We start from the raw sequence: 24,683 nt of genomic DNA on the forward strand, positions 1-24,683 counted from the left end.
TATATAAACACTTTACCAATGTGGGCCACTGCAGAGGGGGAAGGATCTGAAATTACTTGAGAATGGTGTTGACATTTAGAATGATTGGATTCTTCAGCTACCCTTAGCCACCATCCTGGGTGTGCCAGCAGGGACTAGGGCATCTCCAGAAGTACGCAAAGCCAGGGACAAGTGACCCTCTGTCCAGTTCTTCCACCTCCAATATTTTCATGTTCATGATTAGAGATTAGTGAAACTAAAGAGCATATTAAAGGGAAACGAGGTCATCAAAGGATAATGAGCAGCCTGAGTGGGGCTTGAGATAATGTACCTGAAATTGCTTTTTTAAAATATAAAAGCATCAGATATATGGATTAATGTAAGATACACGAAGGCTTCAGCAGGGAATCCCGGTACCTTCTTCCACTGGCTTTTATGGTGGAGGATAGGGCAGGCACCATGCTGGGGCAGGTGCTTGGTTATTCATCTCTAGGCAGTCTTCTGCAGAAAAAGTTCTGGGTGTTAGCAACAAAGCATACTGTAGTGGGAAAGGAAGGACTCAAAAATAGTAGGAAAGGAAAGGAGTGGTGACACTGATACACTGTCTCATCTCCTGATCTTTACTCAAATGTCACCTTCTCAGCACGTTTTTCCTGATTTATATAAAACTGTAACCCATTCCCTAACCTCCTATTCATGTTTTTTTTCTGTACTACGTATTACCACCTAACATACTCTATTTGTTGTATTTTTATGTTGTTATCTTTTTCTTCCCATCAAGAATGAAAGCTCCGTGGGCCGGGGGATTCAACATCTGGAACAATGCCCATTCTCGTGCCCATTATCTGTGGAGTAAATAAATGATCAGCTATCTCATTTTCTTCCCTTTAGTTCTTTCTCTGCTCTGAAGATTTGCAAAATTAAGAAAGGAAGAATATAGGCAAAATATAATAGAGAAAGTCCTAGAGATTAAGACTGAAGAGTGAAATAGCCAACAGGATGGACTCTACTTATACTGAGTTGCTGTTGATTTTTTCCCCAAGCAGACATTAGGACATGTGATCTTGCATGGGCAGGGATGTTTATGGGGCCTGCAGGACAGGTTATTTTGAATGGTGATTATTCCTGGAAGATGTGGGATGAACAGTTAATATGACTGTTCATACTACACGTAAAGATATTGGGAACCCTCACAGGCACCTGATGGTAAAACCCAGAGATAGGACCAAGCAGTTTAGTTTTCTTTCTGGCAGCAAGATCCAGGAACTTTACCTGCGTTGCTCTTTGATACTACTCATACTTCCTCGAGGTTCTTCTTCCTCCCCAAATTAGTAAGTGATTAAGCTGGGATTGAAGTCTCTTTGATTTCTTTCCCTCGTGCTGTGGGAAGATGCTGGAAAGGAAAAAACAGGGGTAGAACTAGAACCACGACTGGGAAGGAAGAAAGAGGAGAACATGGGAGAGAACAAGGAAGCAACCATAGTCCTTGGACACCTACTAGTCTGTGATTTGGCTCCAGGAGGTTTATTCCTTTATAACCTTTTAAGATTGTACACAATTTTCAGGTGCTTTCTCCCAACCCTCTTCCAGATAGAGGTTTTGACCTTTAACAGATTTTCAAAGAGGTTTGTGACTCAAAAAGATTTTGAATCCAACACTGAGCCATGCAGTTTGTCTAGAGTTTGTTCTAATGAAGCATTTTTAAATGGATTCCCCCCTCCCCTACCCCACCCCCCCACTTAAAATAGGGAAAGGGAGGACAGAACTCTGTCTGAACCACTTATAAAAGTCTGGCTAATAAAAACCAAAGTGTGGCTATAAGAAACATGGTGAAATAAGCTAGTTTTCTCAGCCCTTTCTGTGAAAGCAGAAGTTATGGCTGTTCAATTGCTATTACTAGAAGTCATTGTGAAATATTGAAGTCTAGTAGATTTCCAGGTCTGAGTGATTCACCATGTTGTGTAGACTTTGACAAAGTATGGTTTGCTTTTACAGTCTTCTGCCTTATCTTCAAAATATCTGGGGATTTGGGACAGGAACATGAATTCTTCTCTCCCAGTGACTGTTTTCATCCATATATTCTTGTATATTTGAGTAGTGCTTTGCCAAATATTTTTACATGTGTATTATTTCAAACAGCTCTGTGAAGTAGGCAGGGCAGGAATGATGATCAAGTGCCACCTTTCTCTTCATTTTCAGGTGTGAAAACAGAGACCTAGAGAATTTAAGTGACTCCTTCTTGGTTGCATGGGTCATGAGTGACAGTCCCAGGGCTGGGATTGTGCAGTTGTTGGTAACTGAACTTATTATTTACTTTCCCCCCGCCAAACTTTAAACTTTTGATTTTGTATTGGGTTGTAGCAGATTAACAATGTTGTGATAGCTTTGGGTGAACAGTGAAGGGACTCGTAGTGTTTACTTTTGTATTTTGTTATGGAAGCATACATTTGAACCATTTCAGAGAGATTGAAGAATGTTAATTTCTATTCATCCATCAAATGAGGATGATACTGTTCATCTTGTAGGATTGCTGTGAGGATTAGAGATTGAGTTTGAGGATGCTGATTACAGGACCAGGAGCAGAGTGAGCCCTCTGCAAATGGTGGCTGCTGTTATTATACTTTTCCCAGGACTATGAGATTATTTTTATTTTTTAAGTAGAGTATATCATATATTAGAATATACCATTCTTAATTTTTCTGTTGTTAAATAAAAGTATAACAATTGTGCTTTTATGCACCTTGGTTGTAGTTTTCTCTATTCTGCAATGAAGCTAACAATATTGGAATAATTCTACTCAATACAATGTATCAAACTCAAATACAATACAGGTTTGCAAGTTCATGTTTCATTTTTTTTTATTGTAATGGTATCATTTACTTTGGTAAACTCATATCCCAATTTAAAATGCAAATACTGAAGCAAATAAAGCTGTTATAAATTCAGGTACTGTATTTTAAAATGTACATGTTATACATACAAGAGCTGCATAGTGGAATTACTATCACGAGCAGTTACATTCATGATGCCGGGTACTGTTTTTAACACTGTGTATAGATGATATTAGATATATTCCTTTATTTATGATACTGTTGCTTAGTACAGTAACTTTTAGTACAATAGCTTACATGATTGCATTTCCAAAGCTTTAATAAAGTTAGCATTTAACTAATATTTAATGAGAACACTTTGATGTACAGGATGTATTTTAGGTCAGATGCTTATGCAAAAAGAAGTACTTCACATGCTGTTGTGTCCTTGACAAAAGAAAATCATCCCTTTCACGAAATAGAATAAGCCAGGCTAAAATAAAGCTGTACTAACTGAAAGAACATTTAAATGTTATTCCCTGTATTATGTTAAAGATTATTTAACATAATTTTCTTCTGGTTAAAATTATTTTTTTTTTTGGTTGAAAGAAAGAAGAGAGAGAGTTCCAAAGGCTGTATTAATATGCTAACAGCTGTAGCCCTTTAGGTGATACTTTAGCTGGGAAAAAAAGTATGGAGTGTTGTACTCAATGTTTTTTCTGCTTAGAAAAAAATTGATAGCCTATAAATTTCTAATGTTTTAAAACAAGTATTTATTATTTAAGGTCTTTAAATATACCTGTATTAAACAAATTAGGCTGTTTAAAAAACTTTGCAACAATACTTGACTTATTCACAAATATATTTTCTCCATATTTATTAGGGTTTGAACAACTTACAAACATAAATCCTGCAAATACTCTTTGCTTAGATAACAATACTGTTATCTTAATTCACATGAATGTTTGCAAGAAATATTTATAATACTTTATATAGTATCTTTATCTAATGCTCACATCAGAGACTCAAATTAAAATCATATTTAACTTTATACAGATGGAAAAGTTGGAATGATGAGAGGTTGGATCCAGTTCCAGTAATTGTAGTAACTAGATTTCCTCTTTTGCTTGTGCAGCTGGCCCTCTGATTTTTGTGTGGGAGGATACAACCTTTACAGTTCTTCGAGTAAAGTTACTCTTCAGGAAATCAGATAATGATGACAGAAAACTTTCAGATGAAGATTAATCATCAGATGCGCCTGGGGGTGTCTTCTATTGTTTGCTCAAAACATCTGGTAGAAAATAACTCTTATTTTCTACCTGCACAAATTATTATCTCAAAAGGAAAGAATTCGGTTAAGTGAATAGTGATTCCTCTTTAAAGGTTTGTTTATAATTGCTTTCTTTTTTAAGTAGAAAAATAATCAGTCATGGAATAATGATGACTCAATGTGTTTCTTGATATAATACAATCATTTAAACTGACCCTTCCCTTTTCCTTAGAATGTTCAGCCATTGAGTGAAATTTTAAAGATTTAACTAAACCATCTTAATGCTTACAGTTTCTGACAAAAATTCAAGGGAAAAAGAAGACTATTTGGATAATAAATAAAATAGAACCTGTACTTAATTTCTGATTTTAAGCTCCCTTTGTAAAAAAAAAAATACACCTACAATTATATTCAGAGGCATTTTGTCCCTCCCTCTTTTTTTTTCTGATGAGTCACACATTGGTCATAACATACATACTTAATAACTTACATTTTGGAACAGAAGGTGGCCAGCAGGCCTACCCTGGTCCATCTGAATGTCATTTTCACATCAAGTCAAATACTGTCTTTGAATTAATTAGTTGTTGATGGACGTTTGATAGAGGGGATACTGCATGATCTTCTCATGATAAGCCTGACTTCTATATCCGGTAGATTATCCTGCTTAGTCTGTGAACACCCTTCATCAGTGGCTGCTAAATGAAGATCAAATCGAAGAGAAACTGATTTTTTCCTTAATCGAGGGTTATCTTTAAAGAAAGAGCCTTCCCATTCTTTAATAACTTCATCCACTTTCTCTGTCCTGAAATGATAAAGTAAATCTTCCTATATGAAGAAGTACAGCTATAGTAAAAAAAAAGCATGTAATATGTATTGTATATGAAAAATAAATCAAGAAATGTATATAATTTATATTAAAATTTAAATTACAATTTATAATTTACATTGTGACAGTTAAATGTGTAGTCTTTAAAAATCATATGAATAAAATTCTAAGGGGTTCTATGGAATTTTCATGTTTTGGCTATATTTTTTGGAAAAATGATGAATTAAGGATTGAATACTTCATCTGAGTTTTTATATATTTATTAACGTCTGATTAGAAATCACAATATGTAAAATTATGTTTAGACACATTCAAAGATTACTGAGATTATTCAATTGAAGTTAATTTTTTTTGCATGTGTTCATTATTATTTCTAAGTCAAAATTATTTTACTTACTGAATAGTGCCATGAGCTTCAGTGCTTTCTTTCACAATATTTCCATTTAATATTGCCTGTTTGGTCACTGTTTCCACTTTTTCATCTTCATACTTTTGTGGGACTTTTGTTGAAAAAGATATTTCATTTATAATGGCTGTGAAAATATTATTTATGAAATATTAAATTACAACATTCACAGTACTATTCACAGTACTATTATGTACTAAGTACTAGTCACAATGTGTATGTCAAACTTTATTAAAATATTTCTGGTTTTGCTACTTTAGAATATTTATTTATAATAAATTCTTCTTATTATACATTATATAATATATTATTATATAGAATATATAATTATATATATGTTATTATATATATAATTATATATTATTAATAAATAATAATAATTAAATATAATAAAGTGAAGTGCCTATAAATGGCACTTCACTTTTCAGGTTAGTTAAATCAGAAACTCACCTGAAGGTAAAACAAAACCGACTCTACTTGTGGTAGGTTTTTGTTCTTTTTTCCCACCTTGGATACTACCATAATATCTGAAATTGGAAACAAAATTATAGAAGCAACATTATATTAGCATGTAATTGAAACAAATGTTCTCCAATAAGAGAATGGATAAATTGTAGCTTAGTCAGTAAAGAATCTGCCTGCAATGCAGGAGACCTGGGTTTGATCCTGGGTCAGGAAAATCCCCTGGAGAAGGAAATGGCAACCCACTTCAGTATTCTTGCCTGGAGAATCGCATGGACAGGAGCCTGCCAGGCTACAGTCCATGGGGTCACAAGAATCGGACAGGATTTAGAGACTAAACCATCACCAATACAAAGGAAGTACTATCTAGCAGTGAAAATAAGTGAACTAAAGATGTTTATCTGTAGGGAACAATCTCCCAAATATAACATTGAGTAGGGGGAAGAAAGATTGTAGCTAGCTAATTTTACAAAGATTAAAATATATGCAAAACAATTCCCCATTTTGCTTAGGGATATATATATATATATATATAATGAGACTTACAAGCATCAGACCTGGAAGCCACGTTAGACTGATGGAGGGGGATAAGATGGGTGGGTGGGAGTGTGGTTTAGGTGCTGGGGTGGGGATTAGGGGGACTTCAGTAACATTATAAATATTTCACTTCTTAAATATAGGAGTTCATTATATTTTTCTTGATAACTTTTGTAACTTTATCTTAAATAAATTTAAGTGAATGTCGTTCAGTCATGTCCAACTCTGCGACCCCATGGACTGTAGCTTGCCAGGTTCATATGTCCGTGGAATTCTCCAGGCCAGAATACTTGAGTGGTTAGCTGTTCCTTTCTTCAGGGGATCTTCCCAACCCAGGGATCGAACCAGGTCTCCCACATTGCAGGCGGATTCTTTACCAACTGAGCCACCAGGGAAGCCCGAATACCTGTGTATCTTAAATATAGGATAATAAAACTTTAAAAATTGTGTTAAAAGAATGTTAAAGACCACTTTATCAACATCTTGAATGATTAGGCATTAAACCAAATCTATAACCATTTTATTTCATAAAAAATGAATTATATGTATACAGCTATATAATTTATTTACATAGCACTATTTTAAGCACTTTACAAACATTAATTCATTTAATCCTTAGCAATTCTGAGGTAAGCATTTTATAGATGAGAAACTGAGACAAAGAGATTCAATAATTTGCCCAGCATCACTTAGCTACTAAATGGTATTTTAAATTCAATTTGTGTTTTTCAAAGATTTGGTAAATGTCAAGACTTATTATAGATGATGGTAGTTTCACCCAGTTTTATAGAGGACTCAGACTTCTGACGGAGCAGGCAATGGCACCCCACTCCAGTATTCTTGCCTGGAAAATCCCATGGATGGAGAAGCCTGGTAGGCTGCAGTCCATGAGGTCGCTAAGAGTCAGACACGACTGAACGTCTTCACTTTTGCTTTTCACTTTCATGCACTGGAGAAGGAAATGGCAACCCACTCCAGTGTTCTTGCCTGGAGAATCCCAGGGATGGGGGAGCTTGGTGGGCTGCTGTCTATGGGGTTGCACAGAGTCGGACACAACTGAAGCAACTTAGCAGCAGCAGCAGCAGAATTCTGAAGCAAGCACAAATAAGGCTTTATTTTTCTGGGAATATTGAAAATTGTAGGTTGTGCTGTGCTCCAAGTCACTTACAAGTGATTGCAGATTATGAAACTGTGTGTGAATTATTAAGAATCCCTCTTTTGATGCCTTTTGTTGTCAGAATATCTGGAAGTCTTTCAAACCATGTACATAGAACAACATTGCTTTCCATGGTTGTAATATAATAATAACAGTAGCAACAGTATTACTAATAGTATTATTATTATTTTGGAGTTTGATGTGTGCCTGGAGTGGGCCATTATGGGAGGGGGAAAAGCAGTAATGTGTGAATTTTTCAAACTTTCTTCGTGGGTGGTCTATTGGAGGCACTAATTCTATAAGGGGTGAATGACAGGGAGAGTAAGAATGTTAAGGAAGGTCTTCTCTTGTAGTGATGGAGGATCATTTCATTTTCTCCAGGCTTGCTTGTACTCTTTCTTGTAGCTCAAGTCCCTGACTTTGGCTCGTCTATTCATAATTTGGTGTGTGCTTAGTTGCTCAGCCATGTTTGACTCTTTGCGACCCCACAGATTATAACTTGCCAGGCTTCTCTGTCCATGCGATTTTTCAGGCAAGAATACTGGAGTGAGTTGCCATTTTCCTCTCCAGGGGATCTTCCCACCCCAGGGATCAAACCCATGTCTCCTGCATTGCAGACAGATTCTTTCCCTGGCTGAGCCATCAAGAAAGTCCCTGATAATTTGAGGGGGCTGGAACTAGTTCTCCCACTTATTTTTTTGCAGTGCCGATTGTGTGGTAGGAACTCAGTGATCATGCCTTAGTAATGATAGGTTTTTAGATTTAATTTTTCCGACTACATCAGTGACCTAAGTGGCTCTGTATTTCTGGTCATTCACTATATGGAAATTAGGTACCTGATTTCTTCCTTTTCTAGGAGGCGGCGATACGTTGCGATTTCCTGTTCCAGCCTCATCTTGGTGTTGAGGAGCATTTCATGCTCTTGAAGCTGCCTTTCAATGCCACGCCTTACTTCCTGTAGCTCTTTTTCTAGTCCTTCAATCACTGCCTCTAGGTCTTGCAGCTGCATCTGGTAATGTTGCTCACTGGCATGTAGGGAGTTTTCAAGACCCCTTTCCTGTTTTATACAGATCTTCATCAGTGAATCAAGAAAACAAACTGTGTCTCTGAAATCTGATTTGCAATGTCTTCATTCAGTTGAGTTCTTTCTTTAAAAGGTTGCAATAATTGTATAGCACTTACGCAAGAGGTATTTCCTTACAGCTTTAGGTATGGCCCAACTTTTAAAAATTTTCTATCTACAGCTACAGAGTTTTCTATTTCCAAGGAAACCTATGATCATTCTTATGCCCTCCCCCAAAGGAATCTGCAGTATGATTAGTTTATTGTCACCCTGATTTATTTGATTTCTTAAATATTGAAAAGTATAGAATATTGAATATTAAAGCCAGAGCAGACTCCTTATAAAAGGCATTTTTGGAAAGTGTTTTAATATTTTTCTATTAGAAGTCTTTGTAGCATGGATAAAAGAATCCTCCACTGTTAGGACTTTGGATGATGACAAAAGCTCTTTTCCCCCATTCTAACATTTAGAGAACCCCAGGGTTCTGGTGTAAGGATTATTTCATTATTGTAAGTGTGAACTAAACCTTCAGTGAACTGATGATAGACATTGCCATGATGGAGGCAGGGCGCTAGTTGAACTAGGTCAAATGGATAGAATTCAGTGCCCTGATTTTTAGTTTGTCACTGTCCAGTAATGGATATTACTCCTTCCCTCTCCTAATCAGATAACAAAATCTGGGGACTCAACGGGCCAGCCGCCTTGAGGTCATTCTCACCACGGCATGGAGAGATTCAATTTCCACTTGCAGGTGGTGCCACTGGCGTCGGGCTTCCTTGAGTTCTGCTTGAGCTGCCTTTAAAGCCTCTTCATCTTTGTCCATTTTTTTGCTTAGATCTTCTTCCAACTAGAAGAAAGCCAACAACAACAACAATAGCAACAGCAACGACAAAAAGAGCACTTTTGAAAATGAGATCTTAAAAGCAGTTATGGACAAATAGTATAGGAATCAAATCTTTTTTCTTTAAACTACAGATGTATGTTCTGGTTGGTGCTCAGTCACTGATAAAACACATGCGTGAGTTAACTGCACTCTTAGCCTCGGTTTTCTCAGATGTAAAATGAACCTTGAAAGTCCTTTCCTACCATAACAGTCTATGAAATGCAGAAAAATACATTTTAATGAGAAGTAAGTTTGCAAGGCCTAAGTTTGAGACCTCTGATTCTTAACTTTCCATTATTTATGGCATCATTAAGGAAGAAAGATAGAAAATTAGCTACTACTTCGCCCTTCCCCCACTTTTTTCTTATAAGCTGCTTTATGAATTGATTATTTCTGGGACTGGATATATGAACAGGAAGTAAATACTACTAGAAAATATATTATGAATAATTTAGGGAGTTAAGTTATCATAGGCATTAGGGATCTAAAATAGACTTCTATATTAAAAGAATCCACTGTTGATTCACCTTTTTAAAAATGATCTTTTTAGAAGGCATGCTAACTTTGGATATCTAGGGTGGTAGCAAAATGACTTCTTTAAGAACTGCTCTCTAAATGTTCTCATATTAAATAATGAGTGAATTAGCTTATATTCAACTTTAAGTGTTCTTATGCTGATGCTGGGATTGAATGAAAGTATCTTTTGACAGAATTCTCAACATTTGGCCCCAGGAGCTGTAGGAGCAATGTATAGAATTGATTGTACTATTTTGAGGCAAAAATTATAACTTTTTAATGTTCATATAAAAATACATTTTAAAACACACAAAAAATTAATTTGGTGGTACAATAGATTTTTTTTAAAGGAAATATTATATTAAATGAAAGTCAATATAGTTCAAGGAATTAGATGACAAAATTCATTTGTTGTGTCACTTAGTTTTAGGTTGGAAAAACAAAGCAGCAACACATATTAGAGAAACCACAAAAGAGGAGAACAAGAATTTCAGAAATGGAAGAGCATAAAAATTCTGGTATCTACTGGGTTTTGAGTGAGGAGCTGGCAGCTAGGCGTGTGTGGTAGCTAGATTCCAAAGACGGCTCTCAGTGAATCACCCACTCCTCCCCAAATCCATGTCCTTGTTCGGTCCTGTTCCACACTGAATCTGGGATGACTCGTGTCTTGCCTTAGTCAGCAGAATATAGAAGATGTGCCAGTTGTAGGCCTAAGCCTTAGGAAGCCCTGACAACTTCCACTTCTGTGCTTTTGGGGCCCTGGTATACATTGGGAGCCTCAGTGGATAAGAGGTCCAGATACCCTGTTGGAGAGATTGTGTAGAAGCCAGATGGAGAGAAACAGGCCCAGCTGTCTCAGCTGAGCCAGCGTTCCAGAAATGTCCTGCCAAGGTGCCAGACGCAGGAGTAAGCCACTTGGCTGCCCCAACCTAGTTGTGCCCCAAGATGCCTGTGGTCCTGGCCAATGCCATGTGCGGTGGAAGAATCACCCGCACTGAACCCAGTTAACCCATAGCAATATGAAAGACAATACAACTGTCTTTTTAATTCACCAAGTTCTAGAGTGGTTTGTTACATAGCTGTAAATAACTAAAATAGCTTACATTTATTTTGTAATAATTAAGTAATCATGCTTTGTCAAATTTATTCTGGCTGATTTTCTGAATTCTTTGGGAAAAAAAGAAGTCCCCTAAAGTAGTTTTATGTTAAAAGGAAACAAAACTTACTGTAGTCTTGCTTTTTCACTTTAGTCTTTCAGCATTGTGACTTGTAAACTAAGTAACTTGTATTTTTATTATTGCAAAATAAAATGTTTATTTGGTTTATAATTTTCAGAAATTGTCATCTATTAATTGTTTCCTTCTCTTTGTAAAAGGTGAGTGAATTCTTGCAACACTTCAAATATCTCAGTGAAGTTGCTTCATTTGAGATGCTGATCATTCTTTATTAAGACTGAAAATGTTACCTAGAGATTATATTTATGATGTTACTAAAAATGAATTACTAATGCGATAACATCCTATGATTTCCCAGCAATATTTTTTTCCCTTTTGGTGATGTTCTTAAGTAAACTCTTTGCTGTGTTTGGATGCTTGGAATAGAACTTGAACTCAGATATGATAGGTAAACTAAAAAAAAATAAATAAACAAACCCTGAATTTCTGAAGCTTTGTTTCTGAAATAGATGTTTTTCCATTTGTTTAGAGATGAGATCTTAACTAATTGCTAAGGGGTATTGTCATTTTAAAACAAAGTGTCCATGAAACGAGGATTTAGCCCTTATTTAACTTGGCTGTCTTTCTAAACAATACTTAAATATTACATGCTTAGTATTAGAGATAAACATTTCTCACCTTTTAGAACAAAAGCAAAAATAATCTATTGTCAAAGTGAAAAGTCCTTATTGATTTGGAGAATTTTGATTGTCCCAAATTACATCATTGTTTCTGAATACCATGTTCACATACTCAGATGATTTCTGTTTGTAACAGTCTGGTATAGAATCAGACTCATGAAAAAATGATAGAAACCGTTTAGAAATATTTTACTTAGTTTTATCTTGCAAAGTGTGCAAGATAATAAATTCACTATAAAGCTTGTCATTTTAAAGGTGTTATTTAAATTATTTCTATAAGTAAATCCGTGATATCTTCCAAGGGTATCTGAAATGCTTCCTTCCTATAAGATGTCTAAAAGAGATTATTGTGCATCATTTTATTGTATACTGATCCCATGTTTTGTTAATGACAGTAACCTCATGATTTATATAAAAATAAAATGCATCAATCAACATTCATTTAATGGTCATTTAACAGTAATAAATACAGCCTTTCCCCCTATAGTCACTGTCACATTGCAGTAAAACCTAAATTCCTTCCCCAGTATATGCTGCATTGAAAAGGAAATACTGTACCTCAGAGAGGCCGGGACAGGAATTGGATAGACATGGATTGTCTCCTTATCCTGGAAGATGCCTGTCTGTATGAAATCATTACCTGGATCCTTGTTGAAAGCACGGTCTCTATCTGATTTCTGGTGAGGAGCTTTTCATAGTTTGCCCTGATCTCATTGAGTAGCTGGGACAGCTCCATTCTTTTCCCATCCTCCACCTTGGCTAACAGAACCTTATCGATAGGATGAGTCTCTGCGGCAGAACCTGCTCTGTCTGCATCGCGAGCAGAGAGAGCGCCATGGAGCCTTAAAGATACAGAGCTCCCTTTTTTCAGAAGCCGTGTAAACCCCTGGGTTTCTCATCAATTATGCAGATATTTGGTAAACCCTTTTCTCCTATTGTTGATCTGGTAGAAGTGTCAGTCTCTCCATAAAGGAACCAAAAAATGAAGACAGTTTCAGTATTCCTGGATTGGGTCTCTGTAAAATTGAGCACATTTGGCAGAGGGAAGTTAATTTAGCTTGTGAAAAGAAAATGGGGCATAACATAAAGAAAATTGTGTTTTGTTTTCCCAAAATATTACATGGAAATAAACCTGGGCTTAAAACATGGTACCTAAGCTTTTCTTTTATGACTTTCCTCGCCATTTGGATTATTTAAACAGAAATGCTATGGGAGGGCATTAGAATATGTTGTAAACCCATTCTGACAGTTACTGGAAAAAGTGACCATTATATTCAGCTGACAGCTGTCATAAGCTGCAAGACTGACTGATCGTATTTCTCTTAAATACATACTGCTTGACTTGTGGTGGGTGGCTGGCCTGAAGGCAGAGTTTGATATATTGAGGTGAATTCCTGAAGGCATATTACAGATGAAGCTATGGCTGGAGATAAGTGCTAATAGAGGATGAGAACTGACAGTTAACATTTCCAACATTTCCACAAGGTTGAAGAAATACAACAAGACAGACCAGACCCTGTGCTGGGTGTATTCACTGAGATAAGATGTATTGTCGGGTTACTCTTTCATGAGTAAAAGTAGAGTTGATGACAACTCCTGCATACTTATATAACATTTGTGCAGCTCTTATAACTTTATAAAGCACCTTTACATCTGTCATTCTATTTAATTGTCACAATTCCTATCATTTTGTACTGTAAAGATGATAAGTCTGTGCAGGAGGGGTTAAGGTGTCTTTCCCAAGGTCATATGGTGATTAGTGATGTAATGGCATCCTTGGGACTGGGCTTTGATCCCTTGGCTATATTCTAAATACTATCTAGTCTGCCTCTGCGTTATGTCTCTCCCCACGTAAATTCCTTGTTTAGCCTGAAAAGCTGGCTGCTGGATATGACTGAAATATTTTAAAGGCTACATCTATCACTGTTATTTGTAGAGTGGCTTGGCTGAAGTTGTATCTGGAGTGTAGTTCAGGAAATAATCAATCTTTGGCTCTGGTGCTCTCGGGGCCTTTGAATATACATTATGCTCTTTTAATTTCTGAATTAACTCACCGCTGGATAGTCCAGTCTGTGCTGGGCATTCTCACAGTCCCCTCCAAACAAAGCTGGGCACCCAGAACTCCTGCTGAGAGGTGAGGTTCCAGGTCATTCCTGTGCTCTGTTTAATTTGACCTTCGCCTCTTCCATCCTCCCCATTGGTCACAGTGGATTGGTCTAGGGGTGGACCCTTTACCCAAGGAGAGTCAATCTGTAGGTCAGAGACCTGTGAGGTAGCCTGACCCAAAAGCTCTGACTAAAGAGCATCGCTTATGATTATTTAGGCCAAACTGATTCTCTTTTTTTGGTAATTGCAACTGAGAAATGGGAAGAGAAACAGGCATTGATAGTGGGAGAATCAGGAAAGAATTACACTCTTATTACTTCATGTAGTTCCTGCGATAGTGAAGTGATAGTAAAGTCGCTCAGTCGTGTCCGACTCTTTGCAACCCCATGGACTGTAGCACGCCAGGCTCCTCCATCCATTGAATTTTCTAGGCAAGAGTACTGGAGTGGGTTGCCTAATCTCTGCCTAAAATACAGAGAGCTGAACTAGATTCCAGGCCTGGCAATCTGTATCTGAAACAAACCTCTCAGGTATTTCTTCATTATAGCAGTGCTTTCCAATAAAGAAACAGAATGTGGGCCACCAATTTAAACCGCATATGTAATTTAATACTTTCTAGTCATCATATCAAAAGATAGAAACAAATGAAATGAATTTTCAAATATTTTATTTAACCTTAAGTACATGATGTAGTTGTTATTGTTGTTGTTCAGTCGCCAAGTCGTGTCCGACTCTTTGCAACCCCATGGACTGTAGCACGCCAGGCTTCCCTGTCCCTCACCATCTCCCAGAGTTTGCCCAAGTTCATGCCCACTGAATTGGTGATGTCATGCAACCATCTCATCCCCTGTCACCCTCTTCTCATTCTGCCTCCAATTTTTGCCAACATCAGGGGCTTTTCCGATGAGTTGGCTCTTTGTGTCAGGTGCCCAAAGTGCTGGAGCTTCAGTTTCAGCATCAGCCCTTCCAATGGATATTCAGGGTTGATTTCCTTTAGGATTGACTGGTTTGATCTCCTTGCTGTCCAAGGGATGCTCAAGAGTCTCCTCCAGCACCACAATTTGAAAGCATCAATTCTTCGGCGCTCTGCCTTCTCATTAGGAAAGCTATGACAAACCTAGACAGTTTGTTAAAAAGCAAAGACATCACTTCGCCAACAAAGGTCTGTATAGTCAAGGCTATGGTCTTTCCAGTAGTCATGCACGGATGTGAGAGCTGTACCATATACCATATAATAAATATAAAGTTTAATGAGATACTTTACATTCTTTATTTGTGATACTGTCTTTGAAATCCAATGCATATTTTTATGCGCATTTCAATTTGGGCAAGCTACTCTTAAAGTGCTTAGAACCCGCATGGCTAGTAGCTACTGTGTTAAACACTGCAGCTTTAGTATTTGGGCCCTGCTGGCCCACACAAATGGGAGTTCCATGTCTGGAACATTCCATGTACATACTGGATTAAAAGAAATAGTGCCAGATTTTTTTTTTTAATGAGAGAGACACATTTAAAAGTATTCTATAAGCATGTGAATCATGAAGTTATTTAATTCAAGATCTCAAAACATCACTTTTCAAGGAAAATTTTGCTAATTTGCTTGTTAAAAATACTGTCTTTTATTAGAGAAATCAGTAATAATAGCTCATTAAAGACTGTGGCATACATAAAATTGCAGGATCCATGTAATCCTCAGTGCATTAATTAGAGTTGCATGCTATTCTTTATGTTTTAGAAATCATAACAGAGTACAAATAAGCAAGGACCTCCTTCCTTCTTATAGGGATCATCTTGAATCTACTCTAGTTATGAGAAAAATAAATCATTTGGAAATGTTGTGTTTTGTTACTAGAAACAAATTAATTATAACATAACTCACAAGAACCAAAATGCTATGGTTGAGAACACCAGTTGTAGGGACATTCACGAGAGTGAGCCCCCAGACCCTTCAGAATTAGAATTCAAGACTGAAGGTCATTCATTCATTCAGTTGGTTATTGGATGGTTACTGTTTGCACAGAAGTGTGTTGGGTAAAGATAAAGTTCTGGAAGAGTTCTGAAGTGGAGAGATGACCTTTTGGGCCATATTGTGGGGAGAAATGGTGGAGAAGGCATTGTAGAGGAAAGAGAAAAAAAAAAGAGGGAGGTTCAGGGTCAGATCATAGAAAAGGGAAGCTACAAAGCCTAGATTTTATTTGGTTGGAAATGAAGAATCATTCCCGGTTTATGAAATGGAGAGTCACATGGTCAGATTAATTGGGGAGGAGTGCAGAAGATTTCAGAGTAAGGACATCAGTTTGAGAACAGTGTTCATGAAGAAAGAAGTAAAGTTGTTTTCAAAGTTCTGGCTGGGCAATCATAAGAAACAGGATGTGAATAATGCCATGGGCATAGAGGAGGGGGAGCATGCATGCAATCAGTGAGTTTTAGCAAACTGATTTTGAAGGGAAGAGGAGGCGAGGGCAAAGATGATACAGATTTACACTCTCTGTAGCTAGAACATGAGCGCTTCTGTCCCAGGTTTCGAGTCAATCTCTGGGACTGGCCACCAATTGAGGGTCCTTGGCTTTGAGCAGGAAAGAATTCAAGAGCGAGCCACAGTTAAGTTGAGAAACAAAGTGAAAGTGTTAGATGCTCAGTTGTGTCTGACTCTTTGGACCCCATGGACTGTGGCCTACCAGGCTCCTCTGTCCACGGGATTTTCCAGGCAAGAGTACTGGAGTGGGTACTCTTTTTCAGGGGATCTTCCTGAGCCAGGAATTGAACCCAGGTCTCCCACGTTGAGGGCAGATTCTTTACTGTCTGAGCCACCAGGGAAGCTCACAAAGTAAGGTGAAAGCAGGTTTATTTAGAGAGATACACATTCCATAGACAGAAAGCAGTCTGTGTGAGAAAGTGAGAGGAGCTCTGAAATGTGGGATGTTTAGTTTTTACGTGTGTGTGTGTGTTAGTCGCTCAGTCATGTCTGACTCTTTGTGACCCTCATGAGGGGTCAGGCTCTTCTGTCCATGAGAATTTCCAGGCCAGAATACTGGAGTGGGTTGCCATTTCCTTCTCCAGGGGGTCTTACCAACCCAGGGATCGAACCGGGATCTCCTGCACTGCAGGTGGATTCTTTACCATCTGAACCACCAGGGCTGAGTAATTTCATAGGCTAATGAGTGGGAGAATTATTTCAACTATTTTGGGGAAGCAGTGGAAATTTCTAGAAACTGAAGTCCAGTGAAGTGCAGAGCCAAGATCCAAAGCCAGGCAGTCTGACTCCAGAGTCTACCCTTTAGAACATAAGCTGGTAATGTCTTAGTAATCGATGTAAAACACTGGGCACATAAGGTGCATTCATGCTAAGTCACTTCAGTCGTGTCCCACTCTTTATGACCTCATGGCCATAGTTCACCAGGCTTCTCTGTCCATGGGGTTTTCCAGGCAAGAACACTGGAGTGGGTTGCCATGGCCTTCTCCCAACCCAGGAAATCTTCCCAACCCAGGGATCGAACCTGCATCTCTTATGTCTCCAGCATTGGCAGGCAGGTTCTTTACCATTAGCGCCACCAGGGAGAATAAGACTTCCTAGTTCTTCACCATCTCCTGGAGTTTGCTCAAACTCATGTCCATCGAGTTGGTGATGCCATCCAGCCATCTCATCTGTTGTCCCCCTCTTCTCCTTCTGCCTTCAATCTTTCCCAGCATCAAGGTCTTTTCCAATGAGTTGGCTCTTTGCATCAGGGGCCAAAGTATTGGAACTTCAGCTTCAGTATCAGTCTTTCCAGTGACTATTCAGGATTGATTTCCTTTAAGATTGACTGCGATTTCCTTGATGTCTAACATGCAGCAAAGTCTGACAATCACTTGAGAATCACTGTTACAAATGTTAGGCTTCCTTCCACTCTTTTCCCTCTATGCTTCACCCAGAGGAAATGGGTTTTTAGCACAAATGTCTGAAATAGAACTCCCAAAGTTAAACATTGGCAAGTCCCATTGTTTGCTATAGTTGATATAAATCTGAGTCCATAGGCTAAGGTAGACAGGATGTATACGTTACTATATTTTTCTATAACAAATTAGTCTTTACCTTGAGCTTTGATTCTGCACAGGATGTGTAATTAAATTTCATCATATGGACTTCCCACCTTTTTCCCCAAAAATTTTGTGTCTAAGTTTTGGGGAACTTTGTAGTTGTGACTATAGGGCCCCTGAGTCAGAGCCCCTGCAAAGCAGCAGATCGGGAGGTAAGCTTGGGGACCTGATGGCTTAGGAGCGCTACATCCTGCTTCTTGATGTCATCTGTCTAAGTCTGGGTTCCCTGAGTCAGTCTCTATCCTTCCTACTGGTTCCATTTGTGTTGTTGGGGGTTGGGGAAAAAATTAACACAAAGTCTCCCAACCCAGAAATCCTCTCCACAAAGATAGTAGAGAAAGAAAACACGTTGCTGTATCTTAGAATATGATGCACATCCCAGGAATCACTGAGTGCAAAGACAGAATAAAATCTTCCCCTTCTAGAATCAAGCAGATACAATTTGTTACACCCCTGTTCTCAAGAGAAGCGGTAACTAGTCCTCCAGAAAGAGGACTTGACATCGCCATTTGTCACACACAGTTCATCTTGTAACTTTACCTGGTAATTGGGGTTACCATCTGTGTTCGCTAATAGGCTTCACATAAAGGAAAACTACACTTGTAACAAGAGGTAGTTTTGGAGAGAGGCTCCTACTTTCCCATAGGAACTGGGAGACTGGGGTGCTATTTTCCTTGAATGTTTACATTTCAAAGTCAAAGACAGGTTGCAAAGCTGGACAAAATCTTATTTAGCTTTTAAAAAGATTCACTTACATTTCAAAGACACAAAGAAAGAATTTACAATGACAAGGTTTCTAAAGTAAATGCTCTAGAAAACGGAGTGTGTGTGTGTATCTTACCTTATTTCAACAGGGAAGATTAAGCCTCTTAGTTTGAATTTGTATTTATGCTTCTAGCTGCTTGCTTCCTGCTTGAGGCCTTGAGAACCAATCTGCTACATTAGTGTGCCGCTGGCATGGAAATACCAGGTGGGTTGTTTGTAGCTCCAGCTGCCAGACACCTTGTTCAACCATAACCTATTTGGCTCTTGTCCATTTCCTGCGGCCACAGTCCAGGAAGCAGGAGGTAGTGCTCCTAAGCCATCAGGTCCCCAAGCTTACCTCCCGTTCTGCTGCTTTGCAGGGGCTCTGACTCAGCAGCAGGGTCTGGGGCTCCTCTCTTGGAGACTCACCACTATCCCTGTCACTTCATTCCTCCTTTCTCCCCTCTCCCTTCAGTCCCAGGGAAGCTCTTCTATCTAAGGTTCTGTTCTAGAATATAAGCCCCAAGACCTGTCTGTCCTGTTCATGGCTTTTTCATCACTTTCTAGCTTTGTGCCTGGCAGTGAGGAGACAATCAGTTCAGTTCAGTTCAGTTAAGTCACTCAGTCATGTCCGACTCTTTGAGACCCCATGAGTCGCAGCACGCCAGGCCTCCCTGTCTATCACCAACTCCTGGAGTTCACTCAAACTCACGCCCATTGAGTCGGTGATGCCATCCAGACATCTCATCCTCTGTCGTCCCCTTCTCCTCCTGCCCCCAAATCCCTCCCAGCATCAGAGTCTTTTCCAATGAGTCAACTCTTCACATGAGGTGGCCAAAGTACTGGAGTTTCAGCTTTAGCATCATTCCTTCCAAAGAACACCCTGGCTGATCTCCTTCAGAATGGACTGGTTGGATCGCCTTGCAGTCCAAGGGACTCTCAAGAGTCTTTTCCAACACCACAGTTCTAAAGCATCAATTCTTCAGTGCTCAGCTTTCTTCACAGTCCAACTCTCACATCCATACACGACTACTGGAAAAACCATAGCCTTGAGTAGACGGACCTTTGTTGGCAAAGTAATGTCTCTGCTTTTGAATATGCTATCTAGGTTGGTCATAACTTTCCTTCCAAGGAGTAAACGTCTTTTAATTTCATGGCTGCAATCACCATCTGCAGTGATTTTGGAGTCTCAAAAAATAAAGTCTGACACTGTTTCCACTGTTTCCCCATCTATTTCCCATGAAGTGATGGGACCAGATGCCATGATCTTAGTTTTCTGAGCTTTAGGCCAACTTTTTCACTCTCCTCTTTGACTTTCATCAAGAGGCTTTTGAGTTCCTCTTCACTTTCTGCCATAAGGGTGGTGTCATCTGCATATCTGAGGTTATTGATATTTCTCCTGGCAATCTTGATTCCAGCTTGTGTTTCTTCCAGCCCAGCGTTTCTCATGATGTACTCTGCATATGATGCATGTAAAATGAATGATGCTTCTTCTGTTGTTTGGACTCTGAATCCTCTTTATTCCAAGACCAAGGATTTTGCATTCTACTTCCCTCAGGCAATGAACAGAGTCACTTATTTGCCTGAAGGAGGTGGGAGTGGGGGGTGATGAACTTTACATTCCCCACGTTTTTAGTGTTTATAAATCCAAGCAAGTCAGGCACATACCCATCCTCCATCTTGATGGATTTTTACTGAGTGATATGTGGGGATTTTGGCCTGAACCTTTGAAGGAAACAGTGTCTCTTCTAACCTGCTTGTACTTAAGACTGGATTTTTGCTTTCAGGATGAAAAAAATATTGAAACGAAAACCATAGGTTCATTTATTTTCAAGTAATGTACTCGGGTGCATGTGAATGTGCTTTTAATATGATGTACTTGGGCATCTGTTCAAGTGCCTAATTTTGTTGCCTGTGTGGGTCCTGAATCTTAATCCACTTACTATTTGCCTGTCCTACACATAAAAGTTGTGATCAGGTTTTATTCTAAAAACTGTACTGCAGAGCACAGGGAACTCTGCTTAATGCACTTTGGTGACCGGGATGAGGAGGAAGCCCAAAAGGAGGGGTTGGCCGATTCACTTTGCTGTGCAGTGGAGACTAACACAACACAGTAAAGCAGCTGCACTGCAATAAAAATTAATTTGAAAAAAAAGGTGAAAACCGTACCAGAGAGAAACGATGGCACACAAGTTTCTATTCAATGGGTTTCTCCTCCAGGCAGTTGTACATACGAATATCTTTTCTTTAAACAGTCTAACTGATCCTTTAATTAGGGGGCTAATCTCATAGAGCTTGGGTATTATTTTGCTTATTAAGAGTAATTTCTTTAGCCGCTTAAGATAGTGTGAGTTTCTTTTTTAATCAATCATACCATTTGATAGGTTATAGATGCATAATTCATCAGCAAATAAAAATGTATTTTTTTGTACTTTAAAAACATTGGCATGTGACAGACCTTCACTTTACTATTTTGTCCTCTTTCTGTTATATTGTTGATTTTTCTCACAGGAGCACGCCTCCACACGATCTGGTTTAATCTTGTGTTTCATGTATCAATTAAGAATATAATTAGACAGATTTGTGTTGGAACATGTTTGTCAGCATTTCCCAGCCTGTTTTAAGGTGTGTGAGTGATACTGGCATTCATTTCTGTTTGTCCTGCACATGCATTTCACATGGAGTGATTTATCAGAGCATCATACACACGCCAGAGTGTTCTTATTTTTCTAATCAAAGATTTGGCATTTGGGTCCTATTTTTTCTGGCATTTTCCATAAGTGCTTCCCCTTCCTGGCTTGTTCATTGTAGCCCAGTACATGGATGTTTCATGCTCCCAAAATGAGCATTATTAGCGGGTGAGGCCAATTTAGGATACCAGTTATGTAGAGTTTCAGTGTATTACCAGTATAACTCATGTTATATTGTTAGCATTGCAGACTGTAAGCACTAAACGAGACTCCACAAGAATTCGATTTCCTGTTCTCCACCCCTTTTTCATTAGGAGGTCCCAACCTCTGAAGTTATAATTCTTAAGCTAAAACTGTGCACCCATCCCTTGGTCCCGTTTGAGTCACAATATTAGACTTTCTTTGTTGGGTCCCAGTACATCTTCTTTACCAGTTTCACAGGAATTCTTTTAGCTTCTCTTCCTGCCTTTGGAGAACTGATTTTTCTAAACCTTCTTTCTCTAACTCATGACATTGGCCCTGCTGTCTTCTAGTAAGTGTCCCAGGGAGTCTTGTCTTAGTTAACTTCCCTTTATCTTAGTTTATTAAAATAAATCCTTTTTATTTTCATTCATCCTTTCTTGGATATTATCTTCTTGCCTTCTTTTTGGCTCTCTTTAAACATTAAAGATATATATATATATATAATATATATATACATTCTTTTTCATAATGATTTATCACATGATATTGAATAGAATTCCCTGTGCTATACAGTAGGACCTTATTGTTTGTCCATTCAGTATATAATAGTTTGCCTCTGCTGTTCCCAAACTCACAATCCATTGCTCCCTCACCTCACCCCCTTGGTACCCACATGCTTAGTCTCTACATCTGTGAGTATTTCTGTTTCATAGGTAAGTTCATTTGTGTTATATTTTAGATCCCACATATAAATGATAGAATACAGTATTTGTCTTTGTCTGACTTACTTCACATAGTATGATAATTTCTAGTTCATCCATGTTGCTAAACATTTTAATTTTGTTAACTTTTTTTTTTTTTGACCCAGTCCATTCTCAAGCTTTCTGCTCTGCACAGCAGTTTTTAGCATCCTGGCTGATAGTCCCCATAGTAACCTAAAGGCATTCCTTAATTCTGCTCAACTCTTCCTCTGAATGCACCTGTCAATTTTCTTCCCTTCAGTCTGGCTTGTATTTCTCTCTATAGTATTCTGTAACTGTTATTTGACAGTTAGTAATTCACATGTGTTTATTCATTCAAGGACATTTAAAATTTTTAATTAAAGTTTTGAGATAAGTGTAGATTTAGTCGTAAGAAATAGTATAGCGAAAACTCACATGTCCTTTATTAAAATCCCCCAATGGTAATATCTTTTTTGGCCTTTTCATACTGTTCATGGGGTTCTCAAGGCAAGAATACTGAAGTGGTTTGCCATTCCCTTCTCCAGTGGACCACGTTTTGTCAGAATTCTTCACCATGACTTGTCTGTCTTGGATGGCCATACACGGCATGACTCATAGTTTCATTGGATTAAACAAGGCTGTGGTCCATGTGATCAGTTTGATTAGGTTTCTGTGACTGTGGTTTTCATTCTGTCTGCCCTCTTGGATAAGGATAAGAGGCTTACGGAAGCTTCCTGGTGGGAGAGACTGACTGTGGGGGAAACTGGGTCTTGTTCTGATGGGCAGGGCCATGTTTAGTTCAGTTCAGTCACTCAGTCGTGTCTGACTCTTTGTGACCCCGTGGACTGCAGCATGCCAGGCTTCCCTGTCCTTTACCAACTCCCTGAACTTGCTCAAACTCGTGTCCATTGAGTCGATGATGCCATCCAACCATCTCATCCTCTGTCATCCCCTTCTCCTCCTGCCTTCAATCTTTCCCAGCATCAGGGTCTTTTCCAATGAGTCAGTTCTTCACATCAGGTGGCCCAAGTATTGGAGTTTCAGCTTCAGCATGAGCCCTTCCAGTGAATATTCCGGACTGATTTCCTTTAGGATTGACTGGTTTGATCTGTAATCCAATTTTCTGTTGATGGATGGGGCTGTGTTCCCTTCTGTTGTTTGACCTGAGACCAAACTACGGTGGAGGTAATGAAGATAATGGTGACCTCCTTCAAAAAGTCCTGTGCATGCACTGCCGCACTCAGTGCCCCCGACACTGCGGCAGGCCACCACCAACCCATGCCTCCCCCAGAGACTCCTGCACGCTCACAGGCAAGTCTGGGTCAGTCTCTTGTGGGGTCACTGCTCCCAGATTTCTGGGAGAAGGAACAATAACCTCAGATATGCAGATGGCACCACCCTTATGGCAGAAAGCAAAGAAGAACTAAAGAGTCTCTTGATGAAAGTGAAAAAGGAGAGGGAAAAAGTTGGCTTAAAACTCAACATTCAGAAAACTAAGATCATGGCATCTGGTCCCATCACTTCATGGCAAATAGATGGGGAAACAACGGAAACAGTTTCAGACTATTTTCTTGGACTCCAAAATCACTGCAGATGGTGGCTGCAGCTTTGAAATTAAAAGATGCTTGCTCCTTGGAAGAAAAGCTATGACCAACTTAGACAACATATTAAAAAGCAGAGATATTACTTTGCCAACAAAGATTCATCTAGTCAAAGATATGGTTTTTCTGGTAGTCACGTACGGATGTGAGAGTTGGACATAAAGAAAGCTGAGCACCAAAGAATTGATGCTTTTGAACTGCAGTGTTGAAGAAGACTCCTGAGAATTTCTTGGACTGCAAGGGGATCAAACCAGTCAATCCTGAAGGAAATCAGTCCTAAATATTCATTGGAAGGACTCATGCCAAAGCTGAAACTCCAATACTTTGGCCACCTGATGCAAAGAACTGACTCATTGGAAAAGACCCTGATGCTGGGAAAGATTGAAGGCAGGAGGAGAAGGGGATGACAGAGGATGAGACGGTTGGATGGCATCACTAACTCGATGGATGTGAGTTTGAGCAAGTTCTGGGAGCTGGTGAAGGACAGGGAAGCCTGGTGTGCTGCAGTCCATGGGGTCACGGAGAGTCGGACATGACTGAGTGACTAAACTGAACTGATGGTAATATCCTATAAGAAATGGGACAAAATGGCAACCAGGATATTGACACTGATGCAGACAAGGTACAGGACATTTCCATCACCACAAGGTTCTCTCCTGTCATCCAGGGCCTTTTCTGAGTGTTGGCTCTGGGCAGAGTGCTGGGCACCAGGAGGGGTGCAGAAAGAAAACAGATACTGATCCTGTTGAGATTACTTCAATTCAAAATACTAAGTGGGAAGTGCCACAGAAAGGTAC

General features: G+C 38.9%; 1 protein-coding gene across 2 annotated transcripts; it reads right to left on the bottom strand.

Moving 5' to 3' along the window:
* Positions 1-2,819: 2,819 nt before the first annotated feature.
* On the bottom strand, positions 2,820-12,584 carry KRT222 (keratin 222). 2 transcript variants are annotated; one of them, XM_019980329.2, is made up of 6 exons: positions 12,404-12,584; positions 9,228-9,356; positions 8,283-8,503; positions 5,742-5,818; positions 5,283-5,418; positions 2,820-4,861 (listed from the first exon to the last, which is right to left on the bottom strand). In XM_019980329.2, exons 1-6 carry the CDS (start codon positions 12,497-12,499, stop codon positions 4,633-4,635), a joined length of 888 nt encoding a protein of 295 aa, XP_019835888.1. In that variant the 5' UTR covers positions 12,500-12,584; the 3' UTR covers positions 2,820-4,632. The 2 variants fall into 2 exon arrangements, with proteins under 2 accessions (XP_019835888.1, XP_070629539.1); XM_070773438.1 differs by having other exon boundaries at positions 12,322-12,515.
* Between the last annotated feature and the right edge of the window lie 12,099 nt (positions 12,585-24,683).

Source organism: Bos indicus, chromosome 19, assembly GCF_029378745.1.
Source record: "Bos indicus isolate NIAB-ARS_2022 breed Sahiwal x Tharparkar chromosome 19, NIAB-ARS_B.indTharparkar_mat_pri_1.0, whole genome shotgun sequence".
Classification (NCBI taxonomy): domain Eukaryota; kingdom Metazoa; phylum Chordata; class Mammalia; order Artiodactyla; family Bovidae; genus Bos; species Bos indicus.

Excerpts from the sequence above, each read along its gene's own strand:
- KRT222 (XM_019980329.2), bottom strand. The coding sequence starts at position 12,499 with ATGGAGCTGTCCCAGCTACTCAATGAGATCAGGGCAAACTATGAAAAG. Across the intron at positions 9,357-12,403 it reads TGCTTTCAACAAGGATCCAG|TTGGAAGAAGATCTAAGCAA; the intron begins GTAATGATTTCA and ends GCTTTCTTCTAG. Across the intron at positions 4,862-5,282 it reads GAAGCTCATGGCACTATTCA|GACAGAGAAAGTGGATGAAG; the intron begins GTAAGTAAAATA and ends TTATCATTTCAG.